The following is a 24822-nucleotide window of genomic DNA, read 5'->3' on the forward strand; positions in this document are numbered from 1 at the left end:
ACTTGTGTGCACACACTCACACATTCATGCAAAACCCTCAAAGAAAGCAACCCTAAGCAGCACTTCTCAGAAGCAAGTCTCAGGCTATTGAATAAGGTTTATTCCCAGGAAAGTTGTTAGGGTTGTTAGTCAAAGCCCAGTTGTTGCCCATCCCTGAGTTAATAAAGTTTCAACAGCGTTGGGCCGCTTTCTTTTGCTCACAGCTCCGTATATAAATTTTGATCTTCTGAAGCACCCAGGTTCTTCTCAGAGGCACCATAGTTCTAGTCTGTAAATATGTACTTAATTTAAGCCTGCAAAGCAACCCAGTTCAGAATACAGAAAACCCGACAGTTGGGAATACCTGATGTGCTTTGCAGATTATAAATGGTCAGATGAAACGTTATAATACCTCAATTACAGATAAATGGTGGGGGGGACACAGTTAAGTTTAATGGTGATTACAAAATGTCCTCCAATGCACTCTAATATTTGAACATGTGTTCAAATTTAGGAGGGAGAGACAGAGAACCCAATGATGAGTAGCAGCTGTTTTAAAGGCACGTCTTTGCGAACAAAGGTGGCCCAAGAATAATCTATCTGCACAGCAGCAGGTAGACAAATGACTCCAAGAGAAGCCTTGAGCATGATAAAATGTAAAGAATGGATTGCTGAGAAGCCAGTAGATTATATTTATTTACACACATGCTGAACAGAATTCTTTTGCAAGTATACAGGTTTCCAACAGCAGTAAGTGACATCTGCTACAAGGGGAGAAAGGAATCTGAAAAGCCTGTGAGAAACATGAATTACTGAGTGACAGGAGAGAATATTTGGGAAAATTAATATTTATGACATGCAAAAAAAAATCCTGATAAAGATATTATATGACAAATGTAAAAAAGTAGACCTAGTTTGAGTGAAAGCAGACATATAAACCTGACATCCAACGTTGTTCTAGCAAGGAAATAATTTTCCCCTGAAAAGTCTCTTGTCCGAGGAACGATGTCAAAATGTAGCATGCTGAAGATTTAAAAAATATCACCCTTTTTCAAAGGCCTGTTGAAATCAATAGCCTAATTCCCATGGAACTTAGAGTCAAACTAGACAAGATGGGTGTCTCCAAGTTTGCCCTGGGGATGCACTGCCATTGTTCAGAGTTCCCACTTGCAGATTTGTTTAAACTGCATTGTTGGGGACTTATTCTGGTTGGGAACACTGTGGGCCTTTCCCCACTTTCGTCCTTCCCTTCTATGCCGCGCGCTGCTCTCAGCGCGCAGCATCCCAGGCGCGCGCCCAGCCGTCCCCACGACCCCGCGCTCTGCGCGGGGCCATCAAAAGGCGCCGTTGAGAAGAGCGCCTGGGATGCTGCACGCTGAGGGGCACGACAGCAGCAGCTTCGGGGCGGCTGCGCTGTCGCCGCCCCTCTCAGTGGGGAGTGCCGAGGGACCCCTCGAGGAGAGTAGCACGGGGCTTAAGGGAAGTGGGGAAAGGCCCTCTGATGTGAGTGGAGTAGGGGACTTGCTATGCAAAGGTGTGGTTGAGTGCATTGTATTGCGGGTGGGGTTATCAGTCCATTTTTTAAGTACTGGGAGCCAGGCTTTGCTAATTTTTAACCTCTCTTCTTTCTTATTGAAGTTGTCCTGGTGTTTGTGAATTTCAATGCACTCAACCACACCTTTGCATAGCAAGTTCCACCCAAGCACTTAATGATTGGTTCCCCACTCTGGGACATGGACAATATACCACACTAAACTTTCCCTTCTCATTTAGACACAGTGTGAAACAGACTTCCCTCTTTGATACACCTCTGAAGATGCCAGCCACAGATGCAAGCGAAACATTAGGAACAAGATCCACCAGACTACGGCCACACAGCCTGGAAAACCCACCAGAACCAACCAGATAGTTGATGATGTGAAAAACCTCTAGCTGAGACCCTCAACAGCTGCTACCAATCATAGCAGTTAATCTGGATCACAGTAGACCAATGATCTGATTCAGTGGGTAGCTTCATACATTCATGAGTTTCCTCACTCTGTTGTGAAGTGCGATGGGAAAATTCACACTATGATAAAAGTTTCATTATATAGTACTTGGGAAGCACATTGTAGATTTGGGGGGGGGGGGAGCCATTTTCTGATTTAAATTCTTCTTCATTATTTTTGATGTAGTAAGATAAAATTTCAGAGCCAACAATGTCTCTTGACAACACCCCCTGTAGTAATGCTGTTTAGATTTTTGTGTCAGAAAACTGAGTTTTTAAAATGAATGTGATAAATACAGATACTGCCTAGTAAGTTGCAGTCAAACAGGCAACTTGACAGTAGGTGGGTTTGGGATTGTGTGGGGGAGGTGTGGCTGTGAGGGGGTGCTGCAGAAATATAACAAATCAAATGTCTTTTCGGAATCTTGAGAACTTTTGCCTATCACACATTCAGTGTATTTCTGAGTGATAAAGTTCTATCTTTCTTTAGCAGAAAGACAGTCTTAGGAATTTAACCAAACCCCATGGACTAAAACAAACGAGCCCTATGTACGCCCTGCCTCAGAAGCTTGCAGGATAGCAATGGAAAGGAGAACGTGAACATATTTCAAACTGTCACTATTTCACCTTTCCCATCTTTCTATATGAGGACCTAGTTGAATTCCTGAGAAGTTGCTCTTCCATTTTGTATGGAAAGGAGTTGACTGTGGTAATTCCAAAGTATGATCAATATACTGCATTAGATTTCCTAATGACAACTCACATTCCTATCCATATAGATTGTGTTAGGAATAGATGAATGGCACCTGTGTGTGTGGTAACTCTGCCCACCCTTTACTTGCTTTTTAAAGCAAGCGATGCACGTGCACTTATGATACACTGCAAATATTACAACAATATAACAACTTTAAAATATTGCCTCAATAGATCTGAATCTGCAGAGAAAAAAATGCATTGTAGCCAGCTTCTTTTGACTAGAATAGTGGAGACCGAAACAATTCCTACATTTCTGGTTCCCGATTCAAATCAGTACCGTTGTCGCAACAAGGAGTTTTGCTTTTCTCAGCCATATAATTCCAGGGAACACATGGAATTTGCCAGTGGGACAAATAGCGGCTCCCAAGACCATTCAGGCTGGGATAATGGCATGGAGTGAGGCCTCTTCTCTGAATTTGCCCTGTTAGCAATCTGAATCTGGGACCTCATACATGCTTGGGAACTTTATTTATTTGTTATGTTTAAGAGTTCTCTGTGAAGCTGGGCTTTTCTAAAGTTTGCTGAAATCCCTCCCTCAGGCCAACTATGTGGTTTTTTTTAAAAAAAATCTGCTTGCTGTAGATCAAGTACAGAATTAGAGACAAGATTTGTTTATCCTGACTGGCAGAGGATGTTGAGGTTCTCAGGCAGACACATTTTTCCAAACAAGGTATTTGAACTGGAGGTTGCTCATGAGACCTTGTGCATTCATATCCCATGCTCTACCACTGAGCTATAATCTGGTCTGAAACTCTTCCAAGAGTGTCAACTCTTCCAAGAATTTCTTTCATCCTTTTCCTCCGACTATATACTGCCTAGCAGGTAGTCATCAAACACTTGAAAGCTGAGCTGGCAGCAGGGCTGCTTAGGCAAAAGGTCCACCTGAGGAGCAAGGCTACAAAGGGAGACTGCTTATCAATTCTCTGCTCTTCAAAGTGGCACTTGAAACAAGACAAGAGACACCTGAAGAGCAGGCCCCCTAATCAATGTGTACACTTATAGCACTTTTCTAGTGCTACGGCCTGTGGCAAAAGAGGAAACAAAGGCGATACATAGGATCATGCCCCAACTCCTAGCAGGGTTTTCTCTCTGGCCAGTCGGTTCTATTGCTACTGAATGATCCAGTGCTTGGAAGGAAGATCTAGGCCAGGGGTCTGCAACCTGCAGCTCTCCAGATGTTCATGAACTACAATTCCCATCAGCCCCTGCCAGCATGGTGGTCATGCTGACAGGGGCTGATGGGAATTGTAGTTCATGAACATCTGGAGAGCTGCAGGCAGCAGACCCCTGATCTAGGCAAAGAAAACATAGGCTCAGTGATTTTTGTTTCACCATAAAATTACAGTTTCCATTCAGCTGTGCTCCTGCTGTTCCATAGTGCACCTGGCTCTTTGTGAAGACACTTTCCATATGGTTCTTTTTTAAAAAAAATACCTTGCAATGGAAGCTCTTATTTTACATCCAGGTTGATTAAATATTAGCTGATTATACACAGGTACTCTGCCCCGTGCTGAAGGGAGATTCTCTTTGGGGCAGAGCTTCTGTTATGAATGCCTTTTACCTCCTCTCGCATAATCTCCATAATTTTATTCCACAATAATTTTATAATCTCCACTGTTTGTTAGAGCAGGCAAAGAGTGACCTTCTCCCCTGCTTCACAGGGAGGATGAAACAAATGGCCCTATGTTACTCTTTGCTTCAGGCTTTTTCGCTCCACCCTATCTCCCCTTCTCCACTTTTTAAAACTTTATTTCAACTTCAAGCATTTGTACCATATTAGATCTATTGAAATAATTATAGATCTAATACAGGATTGTTGAAATACCAAGGAATATCCAAATAACAAGCCTCTCTCTCCCACAGCAGCGGCAGCAGCAGGAAGTGTTTGTGGAAGGCAGAGGTGGGGAGAGAAAATCAGTCCCGGGACATGCTCCCCTTCTTCAGCAAAGTGTGATCTAGGGAATTACTTTGCCTCTTTCATTTGGGGGGGGGGAATTATTTTTGGAAAGTTGCCACAATAGCGATATAACAACAATAACAGCAATATCAATATCAATATAACAGCAATTTAAAGGGCTTGAACAAGGTCAGCAATTTTGTGATTATCATGTTTGAAGATATATGTGCCTTTAAGAGTGAGTTGATGGGTGGAGTTAAGATAACCAGGAAAAGCAGTTTAAACTGAGACCCAGCAGAATTCAGCAAGCCAACTATGCAGTTGCAAGTGGGGTGCCTCCTTATGTGTAAACAGAGAAATGCAAGGAGATCTTTTTACAACCCCATTGAGCAATGGAGAGGCCAGAGGAAAGTGTTCCATGCATAATGGGCCATTGTTACAGTCAAGCGTTAAATGTACTGAATTAATATTTGGTGAGTAAATGTGCTGAAGATTTTCTTGTTTCATTTGGCATTCTCTCAATGATCTTTCCTCCCACCCTAGTGTTTTAAATGTTGCTCTTAACTCTGGTTTTCACTTGTTTTAATGATATATTTGTATGTTGGTTTTAATGACTTTTAAAAGGAGATTTGAGCTTGTATGTTTTATCTTGTTAGACATATTGGTGGCCCTATGAGTCAGAAAGGCAATGTAGAAAATCATCTTTATCCTCATTATTATCCTAAAACATGACTGCGGGCATTCCATGGGCTAATCTCTAAAGTGTCATCCTAATTTGGTGGAAAGTTACATAATTACATCATGAATTTGGTTCCCCTTTTTAATCAATGGTAACAAATTAAGAGTGGAATAAAAGATCAGATACAGGTAATAACTACAAAGAGTCATTGCCAAACTGAATGCTAATTGAAATGAAAATGTCCCTGCTCCTTCCTAATAACCAGAAATATTTTGTCATCCATTTCCCAGGCCAGTCTTGCAAAGCATTCAATGATCTCCAGAATTGAATTCCAACAATGAACCCAGGTGTCATAATCCCTGTGCCATGCTGATCACGTGCAAGAGGTGAGAGCTACTGATTACTTCTGCTGTGAGTCTGCATTGCCCATGACCATCAGGTGGTGTTGCAGCTATCAGCTGGGGGTCAGCAGACGTAAGGAACCAATGAGCTTCTACCTGCTACTGCAGACTCTGGTCTGGCTTCTGACTCTCAGCAACTCTTCCCTCGGGTATAAGCTCTAACTGCAGATCTACTCACAATCTTACTCAGGCCTATTTAATGAGATTTACTCTCAGGAAAGTTTTCATAGGATTGCCTTCTTGACTACATACCTTGCAAATAAATTTTTGCACACAGGCTTCACAACTGGTCAAGAAACCCGAGAAAGAGGCACATAGTGATTAGATACTAGCAACTTGTATGCATCATGAAAAAAACAGGTACAATTAGCATGCTGAGTTTGGAAGTCTTGCAAGGAAAGAGAATCTGGGTCAAGTTAACCATTGTGCTAATTAATGTGCAGCCTAATTAACTGAGCACCCCTGGGTATACAAAAGGAGAACACATCTGCCCTTTCTGATGAGCTCTTTAAAATTCTCCACACCCCGGCAGTATTTGGAAAGGCAGCATATAGACTCCCATAAACAAATAAACAAAAATGTCCCAGCCCAGCTATACCAGATCCTACCTAAGCATACTTAGAAGTAAATTAATTGAATTTAGTGAGACTTCCTCCCTGTTAAGATTGTTTAGATTTGCAGGCTGGAGTTGAGATCACATCAGCAAACCATAAACAGACTCCCAATACAGGGGATCTAACCCTGTTGAACCTGTGGGCACTTCTGAAACCCTGAGAATGGGCAGTGGATGACACCACAAAATGGCTGCTGTCACAAAAGGAGGTTCCTTCTATATTGGACACAGCTGTTTTCAAATTGGCATTCCCTGAAGACCCTACTGGGCTCTTCCAAAGTTCCTCCTGCTCCAGTGAAGTGGAAAGTAGCCAGAATTGTCTTTCTGAAAGGGCGAAGAGGCAAGCAGAAAGACATCAACAGGTGCCACCACATGGGGGATCACTGCTCAATGGTAACTCCTCCATACTCTAGAACAGTGATATTCAGTGGCTTAGGTGTCATGAGGTTCTTTCACATGCCAGCTGTGGCTCTTCTGAGCACTGTTCCCCAAAATGGCTCCTGAAACAAAATCTTGTGTGACCAAGGTCTTGGAGGAGCTTGTGATTGACAGGTGGTTTCTATCTTGAAGCAGCCATCATCAGAAGAACAGGTAAGCTGTAAGCCTCCCCAAGGTGCAGGTCTCATGCTAGGGTTGGAATGTGGCTCCTGGTTGTTGGTAACTGAGAATGCAGCTCTCCACAAGCTGTGGAGTGCTACTGCTCTAGCAAGTGTCCCCTTCTCTCTGACACTGGTTTTAGTTTAACTATCATTGTCTGGATTGTTTTACAGTGTGTTTTTATGTGTTACAGCCCACATTTGGCAACCCTTTGGGGTTTTCAAGGCAAGAGACCTTCTATGGTGGTTTGCCATTGCCTCCCTCTGTGTCATGATCCTGGACTTTCTTGGTGGTCTCCCATCTAAATAATAGCCAAGGCTGGCCCTGCTTATGAGATTTGATGAGATCAGGCTAGTCTGGGCCATCCAGGTCAGCGCATCTGTACTTCTAAATAAGTCTTTCTGAATGAAATGGATCCAGGAAGTTGACCAAAACAATGCTAGCTTTGACTCTTCCATAATTTATATTTGTAGGAATGGTTGGAAACTGTGTTATAAATGGAATGCAGTAGATTTCCTCTCCCTTTTCAACTGAGACCTTTACTTTTTGGGTGTATGGGATGTGTTAACAAACTCATCTGACAATCCTTGTACATTAGTTCTGTACCTTCTTGCTAAATGTGTGATTTTTTTTTCATTATGTTTTTAGAGAAAAATGATCTCTGCTTCTGCTATTGGCATGATTTGTAACAAATCAGTTGTCATGCAGACGAATGGGGGAGGACACCAGTCAATCATCACCATTTGACTAGTCTTAAGTGTGGGATGATGCATGCCAAAATTCTGGTTTCACCATGAATTCTGACTGAACAAACCAACCTCTAGAATACTTTTACAAAGCTTCATGCAGAAAAAGAACTTGGCCAATCATAAAAATATTTTCCCTGGAATAACTCCTATTGAATAGACCTGAGTAGGATTCTTAGTAGATTTGCATATAATAACGCTGATGAGTTGTTAGTCATATTTAAAGTGATAAAAGACTCATCATGTTTGAAAAGCTTATTGGGCAGAAATTTAAAATAGGTATTTTACAGTGCAACCCTAAACAAATTACATCCTTCTAAGCCCACTGATGTCCAAGGACCTGGAATGAAGCTGCCAACTCTGGGTTGGGAAATTCCTTGAATTTAAGGATAGATCATGAAAAGGGTACAGCTAGAAAGAAGAGGCTCCTCAGCAAGGTATGAAGACATAGAATCCAGGCTCTAAAGCAGCCATGGTTTGGCATCCCAAATTCAAAGAACGTAATGCTGTTTAGGATTGTGCTGGTATAGGCCAAATTCCAAACTTCCCCTAAATTTCAGGTTATGTTCCAGAAAATTTAATGTTTTCATTTTAAATTTATATTTACATGTGTAGGGACGGACAGAATCACTTAAATTTTTAGTTATAAAAACAGATGAAAACCACTGAATGAATTATACACTAAAGGGAAAAAATAATGTCATTTTATATTTTTAAAAATCTAAACAATTTAACTTAGGATATTCTAGATAGAGCTAAAAGGACATTCTAATTTAGGATATTCTAGATAGAGCCCCGTTGGACAGTGTGGTAAGTTGCAGTAATGTAGTTGAAGCTCTGCTCGCAACCTGAGTTTCATCCCACTGGAAGTCAGTTTTGGGCAGCCAGCTCCAGGTTCACTCAGTCTTCCATCCTTCTGAGGCCAGTAAAATTAGTATTGAGCTTGCTGGGGAAAGCAATGGCAAACTACTCCGTAAACAAAGTCTGCCTAGTAAATGTCATGGTGTGACATCACCCCATTGGTCAGTAATGACCCAGGACTACCTTTATCTTTTATATAAAGCCAAAGATACAACTGTACAGTCTGATGAAATGGACGGCTGTTTTGGTAAATGCATATAATACTTTCATAATACCCTGGCAGGAATGGATAGAGAATAATGGTTGGATACTAAGCCTAGCCACAATCTGTAGACTACTGGATAACATACAAAGAACGTTTGCACTTAAGGTGATGCCTTAAGTCAGAGAACAACTGTTATTGCCTGTGGGTTGTTACTTTGTTTTTTCCTTTTATTTCCCTTTGATAGTAAGTATCCCTTTGTAAATGTCATCTTCAAGATTTTCATGAATGCATGTGTGCATGAGCCCCTTTCAGAATTGCTATCTCTCAAAGTTCTACGAGTAATTAATCACTCCTGCTCAATACCAGCAGAAGTTCCTTTCAGGTCTTCACCACGCCAGTAGATGGCTTTGCAAACCAGGCTGTGGGTCAGTCTAGAAAAGAATTCTCCTGCTGTCTCCATTAGCTCTCACACACATTTGTGGAGATGTGGCAGAGACTGCAATCATGCTGGTCAACTGGACAAGCTGCTACTTGCTTGATTAAAAAGCAGGCGTTGTGTTAGCCACCTAACTGCACCGCCTAAGGCGCCACATGATATAACGATCTGTACCTCTCCCCCTTGCTGTGTTTGCTTTGCAGTCCTGGTTTTAATTTAAAAGCTGTCACAATGCTTTCCAGTCACACTTTACCCATCCATGACAGTGACATAACACTTGCTGACAGAACATACTCCATTAAAAATATCCCTCTGCTTCATTTTGTCACAATCTGACCGACTCAGTTCATCTCTCCTCCCAACATGTAAGAGGTGTTTGCCACCAGGTATAGTTTGTCCCTGAACAGAAGTGCTAGTTGTGTATGGCTATGCTGACATAGGGTCACATTACAGTCAGTTATTTATTTAAACGTCTGAACACAGACTTGAATAATAGGATGTTTCAGACAATTGAGGGTTAGACAGTGGAGTTCTGTCATGACTGCAGGAGCAGATAGGGAAGAGAAAATGGTTCCGGAATAAGTCAAGCTGTGTGGTCCGCACTGTGCTACAAGCCACCTGTACAGGTCACCCAGCTCAGTGGGGCCAGCCATGCGCATCAGCTCACCCATTGTGTTTTTCCTCAAATGGAAAAAGTTCAGGAGGAGACAGTTTGTTGAGCTGACACCATTACAGTAATTACCATTACTGATGAAGCTCAGGTGGCTGGGGATTGATTCTACATGCTTCTGACCACCAGTGACCTCCTAGGGCAGTGGCCCACCAAGAAATCTCCCTGTTAAGTTAACTGACCAGTTTGTCCTTGCATGGTGCAGCATGAAAAGCAAAGAGTTATGCCAATATCTTCTCTTTCATTGTAATGGGGGAGTAACATGACGGGTCATTTCTTGAATTAAATAACAAGTGAAGTATTAAGACAGGACTGAACACATGAAACTCCTTTGTATTGATCAAACCATGGCTCTATAATGGTCAATATTTTCTACTCTGACTAGTATTTGCAATCAGATGGAAAGCGAAGAATTATCTTGAATGAGAAAATTGGGAAGAAAAAAAATGAGACAATATGCAGCAATGGCCAAGTTAACTAATCTTGTAAATAGAAGGCGGAAACAGGAGTTTGTTGAGAAATGGAAACTATATTTTACGTATAGTGCTGAAATAGTGAAAAAAATGATGTTTTATTTTAATAATTTTTGCATACTTCACAGGTTAAATAATCAATGGCTAGACTCTTTTCCCCAGGTGAATATGTATTAATGGCTGTAGTTATATTATTAGTGAAATTTCTGTTAAACCCGTTAGACTCTTCAGTTAAAAAAGAAAATGAAACATTAATATTGTATACTGCTAGAATACTTCAAGCAAAAGAGTGGAAATCTTCTAATGTACCAACAACAAAGGATGGAATAAATTAATAGAACTCCCACCAGTGGACAAATTATCAATGGTAATTAAATATCACGATCTGGAAAAATTTGTTAAAATTTGGGAACCATTAACTGTTTACTAGAAAAGAGAATATAAATAGTTTATGCATAGTTTGCAGTACTGAATACATGGAACTGAAATATTCTAAAAGGAGTCACTAGAGGATATGAAAAGAAAAATGTCCAAGTTAAAGCATTAGTAATGAATTATACGAGGATATTAATAGTCAAGCAAGTGATTTAACTTATTAAAGATGAATAATTTTAAAGATCTGTAATGAAATATAATCAAACTATAATAATTATTTAATAAATTAGAACTCTAGGAAGTCAATTTCATTTAAAGAAAAATATGTAGGAAATGTTGTTTTCTTTCCTTTTTCTTTTTTCCTTCCTTTGCTTATTTATGGTTCTTTATTCTTATTCCTTTTTTTTAGGTTTTGTTTTCATCTATTTGTTTATAATAACTGTAAACTGGATGGAAAATTTAATATATTTTTTAAAAATTATTAGTATACCAGTTGAAATTATGTGAAAGAATGTAAGTCTCTGCCAAATTAATTTTTAAAAATATAGTATTTTATATGTACATATATTTTGTTTTCATTTTCTGTACTCTATTTTTGATTTTTTGTGTGTTTTCTGTATTTTGATATTTTACATAAATGAGAAATTAATAAAAAAATATATTTAAAATATTGTCCGCTCTGACTGATAGTTGCTGTCCAAGATAGCAGGCAGAGGTTTTTCACATTACCTACTACCTGATTCTTTTAGCTGGATATGCCAAGCATTGAACCTGGGACTTACTGCATGCTCTGCACTGAACCACGTTACCACCCTTGAGGTGTCACTTTATTCCACACTGAAGACAGCGTGTACAACAAGAAGCTGACCAGGCTTGCATGAGCATCTTGTCCTTCCCTCCATTCTCATCTTTTATGTTGTGGAGAATCCCAGTTAGAAACTCACTCTAGTTATCTGCAACATGTGAATATAGGCTTGCTGGTTACCTGGAATGAGCACCACAAGTTGTGGTGATGGCAACTATCTTAAATAACAAATGGAGTATAACCTATCTATTGTCTATTAATCATGGCAGAAAATGGAACTTCAATGGCTACAGGCAGTTTATGCCAAATTACCAGATAAAGGAATAAAAAACAAAGAGCAGTCGTTACCTTTAGACCATGTTTATGATCTTCCACAGGCATCTGGCTAGCCATCTCTGGAGACTGAGTGCTGGAGTAGATGAACCTCTAGAGATTTTGGGGGAGAGGATCACAGAGTCTAGTTTCACTCAGCAGTAGTAATTTTGGTGCATAAGTCCTGTAAATTCTGTTAGCACAAATGAAAGGGCCAATTTGCATAGGATATGCAAACCAAATTCACACATGCCATGTAAAGTGGTTCTCATTTCTTCTCCTGTGGTTGGCATGTACGTGTTAAAAATCAAGAGGGTACCTTCAAATGTGCTGTTATCACATTTCCAAATTGATTGGTTGCAGGAAAGTGGATTTACAATCATATTTCTGTTCTTTATAATGCATATGTGACTTGGGACTTGCTCATATAGACACATAAAATGAAATATTCCAAAAAAAATCTGTTACATCAAAGGAAATCCATTACATATCTCTGAAAAGAAAGGAAATGTGTATCCTGGACTTTCCTTTGATTACTATATTTGCAACGAAGCATAAGAATCTTTTCATTTCAAGAATTAAGTGTACCTCCTGTGGAAAAAGAAATGGTAGCTGCTTTAAAACACAGTTTGCTTGCAGGCTGCATCCTCATAAGTTCTACCTGTAACCAAGGAAGCTTTGCAGGATGAGATTTTACCACCGTAAGAAAAATTATAGTGATGGTTTTGGAAAACAGCTGATTCCTACACAGTCGTTCTGTGGCATGGGATGTAGCTTAGAAGCTGCTTTACCAACCATAAAGGAGCCTTCTACTGTATGCTTCAGAATATACAAAAATGTTCTATGCAAACATATGGAACTGCTCTGGCATACAAAGATGTTCTTTTTCAGCAGGAACTGTATGGCAGACAAGAGTGGCTCCAAAAATATCATTTACATTTTTTTTGACCACTGTTACTATTTTTGGTCCACCCTGCTCCATGTAAGTGCTGTGCTGAAGTTCACTGAAAAGGCCAGGCCTTTAAATTTTACTGGAATGTCAATACCAACAAGCAGCCTTGTGTACCCAAACAAAGCCCTGCTCAAACTGATGCTCAATGAAATTTAACATGGAAGGAGGGCCTGCAAACATTTAATGGATCACTTAGCATTTAAGTGGGACCAAAACGGTGCATATCCTCAATGGCTGAACCTTTGAACTGTTGTAAAAAGAATTTTTTTTAAAAAAAAAACTTGGAGAAGCATACAAAGAATTTAATTTACAGCATTTCAACAAAGTGCTCAAATTTCATACGCTGCTTGTTCGTAGACTTAAATTGATCTGCACAGGGCTTGGACTTTAAGGCTCAGCTGGACACTCGCTTTAGAGTTCCACCCATGGGGATAAAAGTAGTACAATGAAGCAAGTTCAAAGTGGAAGCATAATCACAGTGTGATATTCCCTGGTATTGCTAATGAACATAGAATTGTTTCCAAGTAGCCTGCTGGCATCCCTGAAACCGGAATAGCCGGACTTTAAGCATTGCTCTGCAACTATTATCAGCAGCTGTCAGGCAGCAACGTCTTCTGCTGCCTTCACAAGTGCTGTCATTTCTAATTGGAATCGATCTGTGTTAATGACATTGGGGGGACACATTGGACATGAGGGCTCTGCACTCTCCTTGTCCCATAGATCTCAGAGCAGCAATGAGGGAGGGTGGAAACACACCAAACTTACGAAAGCATCACCAATATGCAGATGACTCCCCTTCGAAGGGAGGCCGGCCCGTGGATGTTCTCAACCAATGTTTAGAGACAGCAAGGGATGGAGGTGGGTGAATAAAGCAAACAGTGCTATGGGTTGGAAATAAGCTGGAAGAGGCAATGGATTGCTCTAGTCAAGGTTATGATCTCACCAAAGATTCAGCTAAGTGGTTTAAGTGTTCTTAGAGAGGCATGTGGCAGAATTTGCCAAAGCACTCTTTTCCACCTTCAACTGGGTTGCTAACTGCGGCTGTTCCTGCAGCAAGCTGATCGAATCAGTCACACATGACTTCATAAAATCCAGAGTCGAATACTGAAATACATTCTATCCAAGGTTTCCCAGTCTTTGGCCCAATCACAACAAAGAACAATAATATATGAAATTGCTCACACACACACACTTATCTAAAGATTTTTTTTTACAGGCAAGTTAGAACCCACGAGGATTTCACAAGGACAAGCAGGACACACAGGGGAAGATGTGGGAGGAAGATTTGCCTTCCATCCAGTGGGATTCAAATAATTTAACAGCCGGTCTCGGTGGTGGGATTCAAATACTTTAACAACTGGTTGTTTACAAGCACCACTTTAACAACAGGTTCTGCTGGTGTGAACCTGCTGAATCCCACCACTGCTTCCATCTGCTCCTGCCAGTTCCTCTTCCAGAAGGTAAAGGGTCATGGTAAATCTAGTACCCTGTCCCTGAAACTCTGGGAATGTTGCCCATGTACCCCATAGGTATATATGTTTATAAACATAGAAGACAGACAGATATTACACATAGATATATATTATGTAAAACTAAATGTTTAGTTTTACTTCCCATTTACTATTGAGTGTTCACTCCTTGATGCTATGGAAAACAAATTATATAGTCTGTAAAACTGGGAGCCATTTAGGTGAAATAGTCAAGAGTCAAATAGTCAAGAGTCAAATAGTCAATGATAGCTCACTGTAATGCTTGATGTGAGAAGAATGTAAGAATGTTCTTATCTAAGTCAACACTAGGGATATGCTGTTGCTAACCTCCCCCACACAAAGAGGCACCATTTCAATGGAGCCAAAAAGGCAAATCTGCATTTGTCAATGGAGGATCTTTGCAGGCCTCTTGGGGGAAGGGAGGGCATCTGTTTTTCAAGACAGAAGCACCAGGTTTGTAACATAGCTGCTGGTGACTTTACTTACACAACCCTCAAAGTTTGGTGACGATTGGGTCAGGCGATCCAATTTTAGGGGCCTAGATTTTTCTCTTTTTGGGGGCCCGTAAAATTGGAACACACCCCCCCCCCCATTGACATAATATTGAGCTACGTCAGACTTGAGAATTATGGAGAGAAAAATTTCCCATAAGGAGACCATAGGGAAATCTTGGTGTGTGTGTGTGTGATTTGAGCTAGAAGCACCAAATTGCAATGTGGCTGCTGGTGATTCTCCTTACAACAATCCCCCTCAGTCAGTGGGGTCTGAAAAGGATCTGGGATGGAGTCAGAGGTGGGATCCAACCAGTTCTCACCACTAATTTTTTTTGAGTGCCGAGAAGGGGTTACTAAAGCAACCTCCCTGCCCAATAGGGACTGGAGGTGCATGTGTGCGGCAGCGCCACTGTTTGAATCCCACCACCATTGGAACCTGTTATTAAAATTTTTGGATCCCACCACTGGATGGAGTGTATGGAAAGATCTATGACAGTCCATGATGGATCACTGTATCCAAATCAATAACATTCCCATTGATTCAACAAACATTAATATGTACTAGGAAGTAAATTCTAGTCTCCACATCAAACTTTGCCCCAAAATAATTCTCATTCTAAGAGGAAGGCCAGTTGAGCCTATTTAAAAAAATAAATGAATTTACATGTAACATCTAGATTGTCCAGAGTATATCTTTAATCCGTGGCCATTTCCACTCCACGGTTCTGAATCAAAGGCCGTTTCCGCACAAAGGCCGTTTCCGCACGTTTCCCAGCCGACCCGGTGCATCCCCGGCCCTCTGGCACGTCGCCGAGGCCTGGAGACACGCCCCCCGGCCCTGCGTGACTGCTCCAGCGTTGCCGGGCAGGGGGGCATGTCCCCAGGCCTCGGCGACGCGCCGGAGGGCCGGGGACAAGGTAAGTGCAGGGAGGGAGTGGGGGGAAGCGCCTGGAAGCCTCTGGAAGCCTCTGCCGTTCGCACGGCAGCGGCTTCCAGCCAGCGTTTCCACAACAAGTGCGCTTTCAAGCGCACTGTGGAAACCCTGGCTTCGGGCCGGGCGGGCGGTGCGAATGGCGGCCTGGGGACGGCGTTTTTGCCGTCCCCAGGCCGCCATTAAACGCCTGTGCGGAAACGGCCTTAGTGAAACACAACTTACAAGTTTTAATTTTTTTCTCTCTATAACATTACGAGTTAGAAATGTCATGCACTGTCAAGCCAAAGGTAAGTACTTTCTCTTAATTTTAACAGGAGAGTGGTAAACATGTGCGTTATTTGCAGTGAAACTGATGGAGCATAGACTAACTCAGCAGTGAACTGCGTGAACATATAAGGATATGAACTTCCCCAAGGTGTTTCCCTTCTACTGTAGAAAATTACCAACATTTTAATAAATTCTGATAAAATGGGATTTTCAGAGAAATTAAGCATGTATTCAGTTCCCATAACAGAAATTAAAAGTGCTTAACCTTGGGTAGATTTTGCTCTTATAGACCGCTATCATTATGTATTAATATATCCAGTTAGGTCTCCAAATCTGACCTAATGTATATATGGCATCCGAATTGGAAGTCTGACCCCAGTCATCCCTATAGAAACTCGGAAAGGGGCTCATAACAGGCAGCCTATTTCTCATCCATCCATGCCTGAAAAAAACTCGACATATAATCAGCCGCTGTCTTGAGATATTTGAAAGTCAGAGCCCATCTGTTCTTGAATACCACAGCCAAGCGATTTGGGCTGAAACACATGATCTTCTGAGAGGAGGGAGGTACATATAGAAGCTGACTTGTTACACTTAAAATGGCTTCTGTCCAAAACCAATATGGAGAGAGTGAAAGACAAGGACTCTATCCAGTAAAAAAATGACCTTAAGTTTAAGGATATGTATTTTTTTTCAGTAACTGATTGACAGGCCTTGGGCTTTTTGGACCAAAAAAATTTACTTTGTGAAATATGTAATTACTAAAACTGCTCTGGCTCAGTAAGACTATCACATGCTGGGTATATGCAGGGATATGTGAATGGTTATGCATAAAAACATAGTTGGGCTAAGATTCTAAGGAAATGACCCAAGTAACCACGAGGACATAGTTTTTATACTGGCACTTTGCTATATTCTGCCATATATATGCCAATAAAGGCTTGTGTGTGTGTGTGATATTCTGCCATAATTTGTTTTCTAATTCAATAATTTTTATTCCTAGCTATTTTACATGGCAAAGTGGGGAGGCAAACCTGAATGCTTGAGCTTTTAATCTGACACTTCAACTACTATACCAATATTTCCTAACCTTATTGTTATGGCGACCCACAAGCTCAAATTTACTTAGTATGGTGAATGACCCAATGCTGGTCTAAGATTTTTCATGCTCTAAGCAATCTGTAGCCTTAGCACCCATCTAGCATTCCATTATCTACAGTGGCTAACCAGATGTTTTCGATAAACAAACATTGCACCAAGGGCACAGCTGTCCTCACTATAAACCCAAAAAGAAGTGGAATTCCAACATGTATACTCTTTGCATATGGAGGTTACATTCCAACCATTGTATGCCCTCTCCTTCTTCATTACTCTTTCTAATTCCTCTAATAGTCTAAGGAACTCACCCTTAGTAACCCTAGTAACCATGAGGACATGTTTTACTTAACCCTAGTAACCATGAGGACATGTTTTACTTAATCAACATGTATATTCAGCAAAGAAAAATGTACCAACTGAGCTATGCAAGGTAATGTTCCTAGAGTCAAATAGAGTCAAGAGAGCAATGGAAAGGGCAGGAGGAGGAGGAGAAGGAGGAGGAGGAGGAGGAGGAGCAGCAGCAGCAGCAGCAGCAGCAGCAGCAGCAGCAGCAGCAGCAGAAGAAGAAGAAGAAGAAGAAGAAGAAGAAGAAGAGGAGGAGGAGGAGGAGGAGGAGGAAGAGGAGGAGGAGGAGTTTGGATTTATATCCCCCCTTTCTCTCCTGTAAGAGACTAATAGGGGCTTATAATCTCCTTTCCCTTCTGAAGAACTGTGACTAGCCCAAGATCACCCAGTTGGCATGCGTTGGAGTGCACAAGCTAATCTGATTCACCACATGAGTCTCCACAGCTCATGTGGCAGAGTGGGGAATCAAACCCAGTTCTCCAGATTAGAGTACACCATGCTGGCACTCCTTAGGGAGGGCTGGTCCATGACCCACTTTTAGAGGCTTTGTGATCCATTTTTAGGATTCAACTCACACATTAGGAAACACTGCACTTCATCATGCTCACTCTCAGTATGCCTAGAAATTATCTCCCTACACAATGCTATGTCCCTCAAAACCCCTCTCTTCCATGAAGTGTTTGCCGTGTTCACCAAATTATTCCCAATCCATGAATGAACCAAAGAACCAAGACTCAATCTATACATTATGTTTTCTTCCAGTGATAATTTCCCACGATTCTCCCTTCCAAAGACAATCATTGGGGCTGCTTTTTTGAGGGACCGAACAGAGTTAAAACACAAGAGGTGTGTTTTAACTCTTTCTTCCCTGCTGTTTGCTAGTAAAAAAAGAAACGATCTCTGAGTTCCTCTATATCCAGTGGTAAAAATTTACAGGGGTGCCTATACTTTTTCCCCTATGGAAGGGAAATGAAATCCTGATAAATAAATAGAAATAAATTCTTCTCCTGATTGTGCCAACAAAACACTTTAAATGTACTGCACTCGTGCATGTTGACACACAGTTGTATGTGATGGACTGATGAAAGGAAATCCTTTATATCCTGTGCAATTAACTTATGGAATTCAAAGGTGCTGATGGTTAATAGAGTACATAGAATTTGTTAAAGACACTAATATTTACAGAGAACAGTGAAATTCTATACAGAATTACTTCAGTCTAAACCAGGGGTAGGGAACCTGCGGCTCTCCAGATGTTCAGGAACTACAATTCCCATCAACTCTGTCAGCAGTTGGCCATACTGGTGAAACTGATAGGAATTGGACTACAACCTGATCCTTTCGATGAAATAAATAGAGTCAGACTATCTAGAGAAGCCTGAATTGCCCTAACTAGGCCAAATTCACCAGAGCTTGGACGCTAAGCAGCACTTTGATGGGAGGCCACCAAGGAAGAGTAGTAGTCCAGCAAACTTCCACACAGTTCTGCCATGAGTCGACTGTAAACTGATGGCACACAATCAGGATAATTATTAGACTGCAAAGGATTGTGCTGTTAATATATCAACAAAATATACAAATTGAATCCCAAATGGTCAGCACTTTCATGTCTGTTCGACTATCAAAAGGTACCTAACCAGTCACTTGAGAAGCAAAATGTTGGACAAGATGAGCTGTGGTCCAATCAACTGGTTATGTTTTTCGCAACACCTATGCAAGGCTGATGCAAGATCACATCCTCCTGTGACACCGAGTGGCATCTGGGAGCTGCTGCCACATGTCCTTGGCATCCACACACAGGTGCCAGAAGTCTTGGGAGTGAAGCAGCATCCACTCTCTCCAATTAAATAAATAGCATCTATCCAGCAACTGGTCTGTGGCCAAAAGATTTAAAGGCTTTGCTATTCCATAAAGACTGAACAATGTTCCAATAAGCACCTGAGACAGACAATTAAGGGCCAATTCACAAGGCCGTTTTGTGGCTTTTCAATCAGTATAGCGTGAATTGTTCCTAAGTGGAAGAGAATTGTCTAGGATCCTACACCAGCTTGCAAACATTATTAGTGACATTGCCAAAAAGTATAATGACATGGTTCATAATATGAATTTGCATAGTTCATAATGCTCAGATGTATGACAAATACCCTTCGGGACTCTGGCTTAGCTCTGCCTGAGCTGCCATTAGTGTCCAGGACTTGCACAAAAAAATAAACTGGAAACACATCTGCACCTATGACAGAATCACAGTTTAGGAGTTCATGTAGAACTCCTTTTTAAAAAAAATTCAAACTTTTTTCCTCCCCAGGTCATCTCCAGTGAGTCTCACAATGGCTGAGCTAATTCTCAACTGACTTAAGGGAAATTCTCTTATTGTCAGTTTATTGTTGGAATCCCAAGAGTCTGGAGATTTCAACCCCATTGTTTGATACTGGGTTACCAAGCTGGGAAGGGGACATGTTCAGAGTTGCTTTTGCTTTTGCAGGTGCTCTGCTATCTAACGGTCCAGTCTTGAGAGTCTGCTGCTGGGATGGGCCTCATGTCTGGATTCTGTTGTGTTATGCCATGCTGCTGTGTTTCCATGTGGGGGTGGGGAACCTGGGACATATTATCAACTGCTTGGCACGCTTTTACTCAGATTCGTCTTCTTTACTGTCAACCCTGAAGTCTGCCAATAAAATCCTTTGATCAACCAGAGCGTTTATTGGGTCCTGATCCAGGGACTCTGACAGGAGATACGGTTGCTGTTTGGAGCCATTTTGCAAGCTGCTACATACCTGAAGACAGCAGTTGGAATATTTGTGGCAAGGTGGTCCACAAAATATACTTCTCCCCATGATCCCCAATTATGGGCCTGAGTAAAACCTTCTGCATATCTATCCAGCCAAAAATGTCATCCTTTCCAGTGCCAGCCCAAGACATTTTGATGTCTGAGGTAGAAAATTCTAATGGGGCAGAAAAATGTGGCTTGCACAGGAGATGGGCTTGCCAGGACTCAGGCTTCGATCCTAAGACTCAGGATTTAGTGTTTATTTCCAGTTTCTCAGAGTTGCAGGTTAATATCTCAGTAGTCGGGGTTCACTATCAGGGCAGCTGTTAATTAAGCAAGTAGTACATTATCATGGGGTTTTTTCAGTGTGGTAAATGGCCCATTTTTTCAAAGACACTTGATAGGAACTACAGATGTTAGCATATACTTTCCAGTTTACAACACCTAGTGGTTTGTGGAAGCACTACCATTAATAATGCTCTTCAGTGTGACATCACCAGGCCTAACCCTGTGACATCATTGGATTTCATCCCATCAGGCCTTAACTCATCAGTCTACAGCCTTGAGAGCACCTGACATTTGAAGAATCTCCATTTTACTTTGGCAAACAGTCAATTTCTCTCATTCTTCCTCCCATAGCAAAACTACTGAACTCCCACCTAACTGCTAAATCTAAACAAGTCTGAAATTGAAACAAAATAGTCCCAGTGCAACTGCTACTTTTGCCTGAAGGTTATTTGTCTGGGGAAGAATCAACATATTGCAAAAAGTCTCAAGAAGTCCACTCAGTTCAGTTGCAGGTTTAAGCAAGACTTAGATAATGGTTTCAAAATGTTTCTCGGGTGAAAGTTACCTTAGAATGATTGGGAAGAAGTAATCAATTCACTTTTATTTCCTTGCTATTTGTGGATGGGAAGCTTTATTCGTCCTTCCCATGACTTCAGTGATTCAGGAAACAACAAAAAAGAGGAAGGGGTAATATGATTACACAAATCTCCAATGCCAGTGATCGATTCATCCACATGAAAGACACTGAGACCTTTCTACAGAGTGCCAAATCTCAACAAGCATCTGATTTTAACATCACCGTAGCAACACCATAATAGCACTCTCTCTTTCTAAGGCACTATTTTTAGTTGCTTTTACTTTCCTCAGGCAATTACCTTTTGGGCTGTAATTTATGGGGCTGGCTCCTCCATTTAGGGATACATTTTATAAGACTACATTTCCCCCTTCCAGTTCACATTCTGATAATTCCAATCTCTCTTTCTCTCCATTTCAGAGGATAGAAGGTTTTGTATTCCCGCGATCTTTATGTATTTACCACTAAAAATATAGATATAATGTCTGTAGCACTAAGCACAGTAATTCATGTTATCTTATGATGCTCTTAGGGAAGGGAGTTTATGATGTTTGATTAGCTAACAAAACTACTAATATGCTAGTCTTGAAAGTGTTTCACTGGCACAATATAAACCCACTTACAATCAAACGAAGACATGCTTCAGATTTTATCACCCTGTATATCTCCCTTCCCGTTAATCTGAGATAGCCACAGCAGAGTGAGCTGCCAGAGATTTGTGCTGCAGAAGGTACCACTATGGTCTCTGAACGAAGGCTGCTCCTAAGGAAACTTGGAGTGAATGTTGAAGTTCCTCTTGGGAGAAAAGCATACAAGGAATTTTGAGGAGAGTGGGAGAATTTGGAAAAGATTGGTCAAATTTGGGGGGAGGGGCAGGTAGAACACAAAAAGTGCCCTCCCGGTGTCCTCCTGGGGAAGAAAGCTATGGATAGGATACTGGCTTTACCCTTGCACAGCAAACTACCAGAGCTGAAAAGGCAGATGACAGGTAACGTATTGCTGAGCATTGCAATGAGACTTATTTGAGTACTGGCCCAGGCATTAAGACGTGGAAATGCTAGATCACTATTTCTTTACTGCCTTAAACTGGCTTTGGACCTAAAGTTGCCACTGATCCAGCCAGAAAAACAACACCAGTAAAACAACATCTGACTGTACCCATACAAACTCTCCTGTCTCACTTTTGGTGCTCTTTGTTAAAGAAGAACATTGAAGCTAGAGATAAGGGACCACTCCCCACTCACCATAAGCCACGGGGTCACCTCTTTAAAAGACACGAGGAGGATGGACGTTCCCCACGTCACCAGCACCCACTGCGCAGCTGCCCTTAATTTGCCACTCTCCCACCTCCTTGTCGCGCGGCAAATTAGGTCCTCTGAAAAGAGCAACATTTTCAAAAACCCCGCAGGTGCCGCAGGGGGGTGGGAAACCTCGGGTGTTTACGTGCGGCTGAAGTTAATCTGTGGCGCAGCTTCTCCGGCAATCAGGAAACAGGAACGCTTAATTTTGTTTAGGGAGAGTATTCCCGTCAGAAAGTGCTTCGGAAGGTGAGGCGATGTGCACAACAAGGCGTGCCAACATTGCTCTTTTTTTGGTCTTTTTTTTGCTCGAGCTCCACTGTTTTGCAGCTTGGCAAAGTGCTGCTGAGCACAGGGTTGTCGGCGGTGTAAACCGAAATCGATATTCACTTTCATTTTTCTGCCCAAGCAATTTGCAACAGGTAGTGACGTCAGCATGTGCAGACATCTTAAAACATTGCGTTCAGCTTATCCAAACGAACTTTTCGGGTCAGCCAATCAAAATGGAGCCCCGCCTTCGGCTGGCTGCAACTCCCCCGTGTAAATGATGCACACACGTGCCAGCCAATCAGAACGCTCGATTGCCTCTTTGACTCTTGATGTGGAACCACGCGCTATTTCCTGAATGGAAAATGAGTGGGGAACAAATGTCTCCGTTGTCAAAAGCCACGGAGGCTTTTCTACGAGGGGTCACTGCGGGGTTGCACTCAGACGAGGTAAGTGGGGAGTGGCCCAAGGTCATCTCAGTGGTGGCATCTCACTTGTAGAAGAATACCCTCCTTGGAGATACTCAATGGATACTGTCAACTTTTTTACTATTTAGGCACCAAATGAAGGCAATGTTTTTCCCCCAAACTTTAAATAAATGATCTATGTCTTCTGCTGCTTTTTCTGCTGTTCATATTGTGAGTTCATACTTTGAAACAGCGTATACAACACAGCAGCTGAAAAGCCTGCCTTATGTCCCAATAGTGCAAAAGATAGGTGGGCCTACAAAAGTTTTAAATAATTTTTAAAAATGCAAGTTAGAAATGTTCTTCCATTTCTGATCCAAATCACCATATTCTGGCCAGTCCTGCCCCAGATTTGCCACATTTCTCCTGGCTCTACCTACCCCAAACCTACACAGAAGTATCACACTTTTCAAAATCCAAAAGGAGAAAACCCTAATTCAGACTTATATTTCTATGTTTGTGATTTGCTGCCTGTGCTATGGCTCCCTTGGGGCACATTTTTATAAAGTTCATTGCTACCCTTCACTCAGTCTTCAGAGAGGAGGGAGAGATGACTAAGGTAAGGGTCCAGACTGAAAGAGTGTGGAGGAAAGTCATAAATTAAACAAGCTCTTTCCGCACAAGATACCAAAAGAAATAGTGAATATTCTGGCAATTATTTGTCAAAGTGCACTGGGGTACTCTGTTACAGTTTAACAATCAGCAGAAGGCATCAGCCATGCCTCATTAATTCCATGTAGACTTTGCTCAAAAGCATATGCTGAGGGGACCTTCTGAAGCATCCAAGCTCTGAAATCATAACATTCTTGAAGCAGAGGGCCTTGCTGTGGAACTTAAACCAAGTACTGAAAAGTTTTGCATTAACTACCTATCATCCATCCAGCAGTACTTCAAGAACTGCACTGATCTGTATAAATGCAGTAACAATTTCCAATTAAGAGAATAGAATAATAATATTGTCCACAGAACAGCTGGGGAGAGGCCATGGCTCACTGGCATGGCATCTGCTTGGAATGCAGAAGGTCCTAGGTTCAGTTTCTAACACCTCTAGCTTAAAGGGCCAGGTATCAGATGAGGTGAAAGACATCCACCTGAAACTTTGTAGAGCAACTGCCCATTTGAGTGGACCAGGGGTGGCCAACCTGTTGTGCTTCAGATGTTCATGGACTAAAATTTCCATCAGAGCCTGATGGGAATTGTGGTCCATGAACATCTGCAGCACATAGGTTGGCCATCCCCAGAGTAGACAGTTCAGAACTGTATGGATCAATAGTCTGATTCACTATAAGGCATGTGTTCATATGTCAACATTTGGGCTTGGAGTTGTGTCTCTGGTTCTGCTTCATTTAGTACCCTTTCCCATGAGTCTTTAAACTGCTTAAACTCTGGGCAATAGAATATGGGGTTTCAGTTCATGTCAGTAGCTTTTCTTCAGGCTCTGACCCTTCGTTTTATCCTTATAATATAGGCTGATAAGATTCACAATTTTTTCAAAATGCAGAAGGACCAGTCTTATGTGGTTCTGAAATACATTCCCTTGAAGGGGTTAGCTTTTTTTAATTACATGACCTTTGGCTACATGAAGCATTGCTAATGGCATAAAATTGTAAAGAGTTATATTTTTGGAGGAGTTGCCTAGTCATAGGTCATCTAGCACCTTCACACACACATACACAATTAATTGCTCAAAGAGAGAAGCAAATGGAGAGAATGGTCAGAATAGAGAGAAGGAAGTTTTGAGAATCCAAAGAGACCTGTTGCAGACATTCTAAACCTAAACCAGAGTGGA

At 41.5% G+C, this 24822-nt stretch overlaps 1 protein-coding gene across 3 annotated transcripts in view; it reads right to left on the reverse strand.

Moving 5' to 3' along the window:
- CHST11 (carbohydrate sulfotransferase 11) overlaps positions 1-24822 on the reverse strand; it is a 239441-nt gene that overhangs the window by 20545 nt on the left and 194074 nt on the right. Inside the window, exon 3 of one of the 3 annotated variants that reach the window (XM_048502017.1) lies at positions 11829-11906. The exons of the other annotated variants lie outside the window; for them this stretch is intronic. Coding sequence (XP_048357974.1) covers positions 11829-11906 — 78 coding nt within the window. The remainder of the gene's footprint in view (positions 1-11828; positions 11907-24822) is intronic. 3 annotated transcript variants of the gene reach the window in all.

The sequence above is a fragment of the Sphaerodactylus townsendi genome, linkage group LG06, assembly GCF_021028975.2.
Source record: "Sphaerodactylus townsendi isolate TG3544 linkage group LG06, MPM_Stown_v2.3, whole genome shotgun sequence".
Lineage (NCBI taxonomy): Eukaryota > Metazoa > Chordata > Lepidosauria > Squamata > Sphaerodactylidae > Sphaerodactylus > Sphaerodactylus townsendi.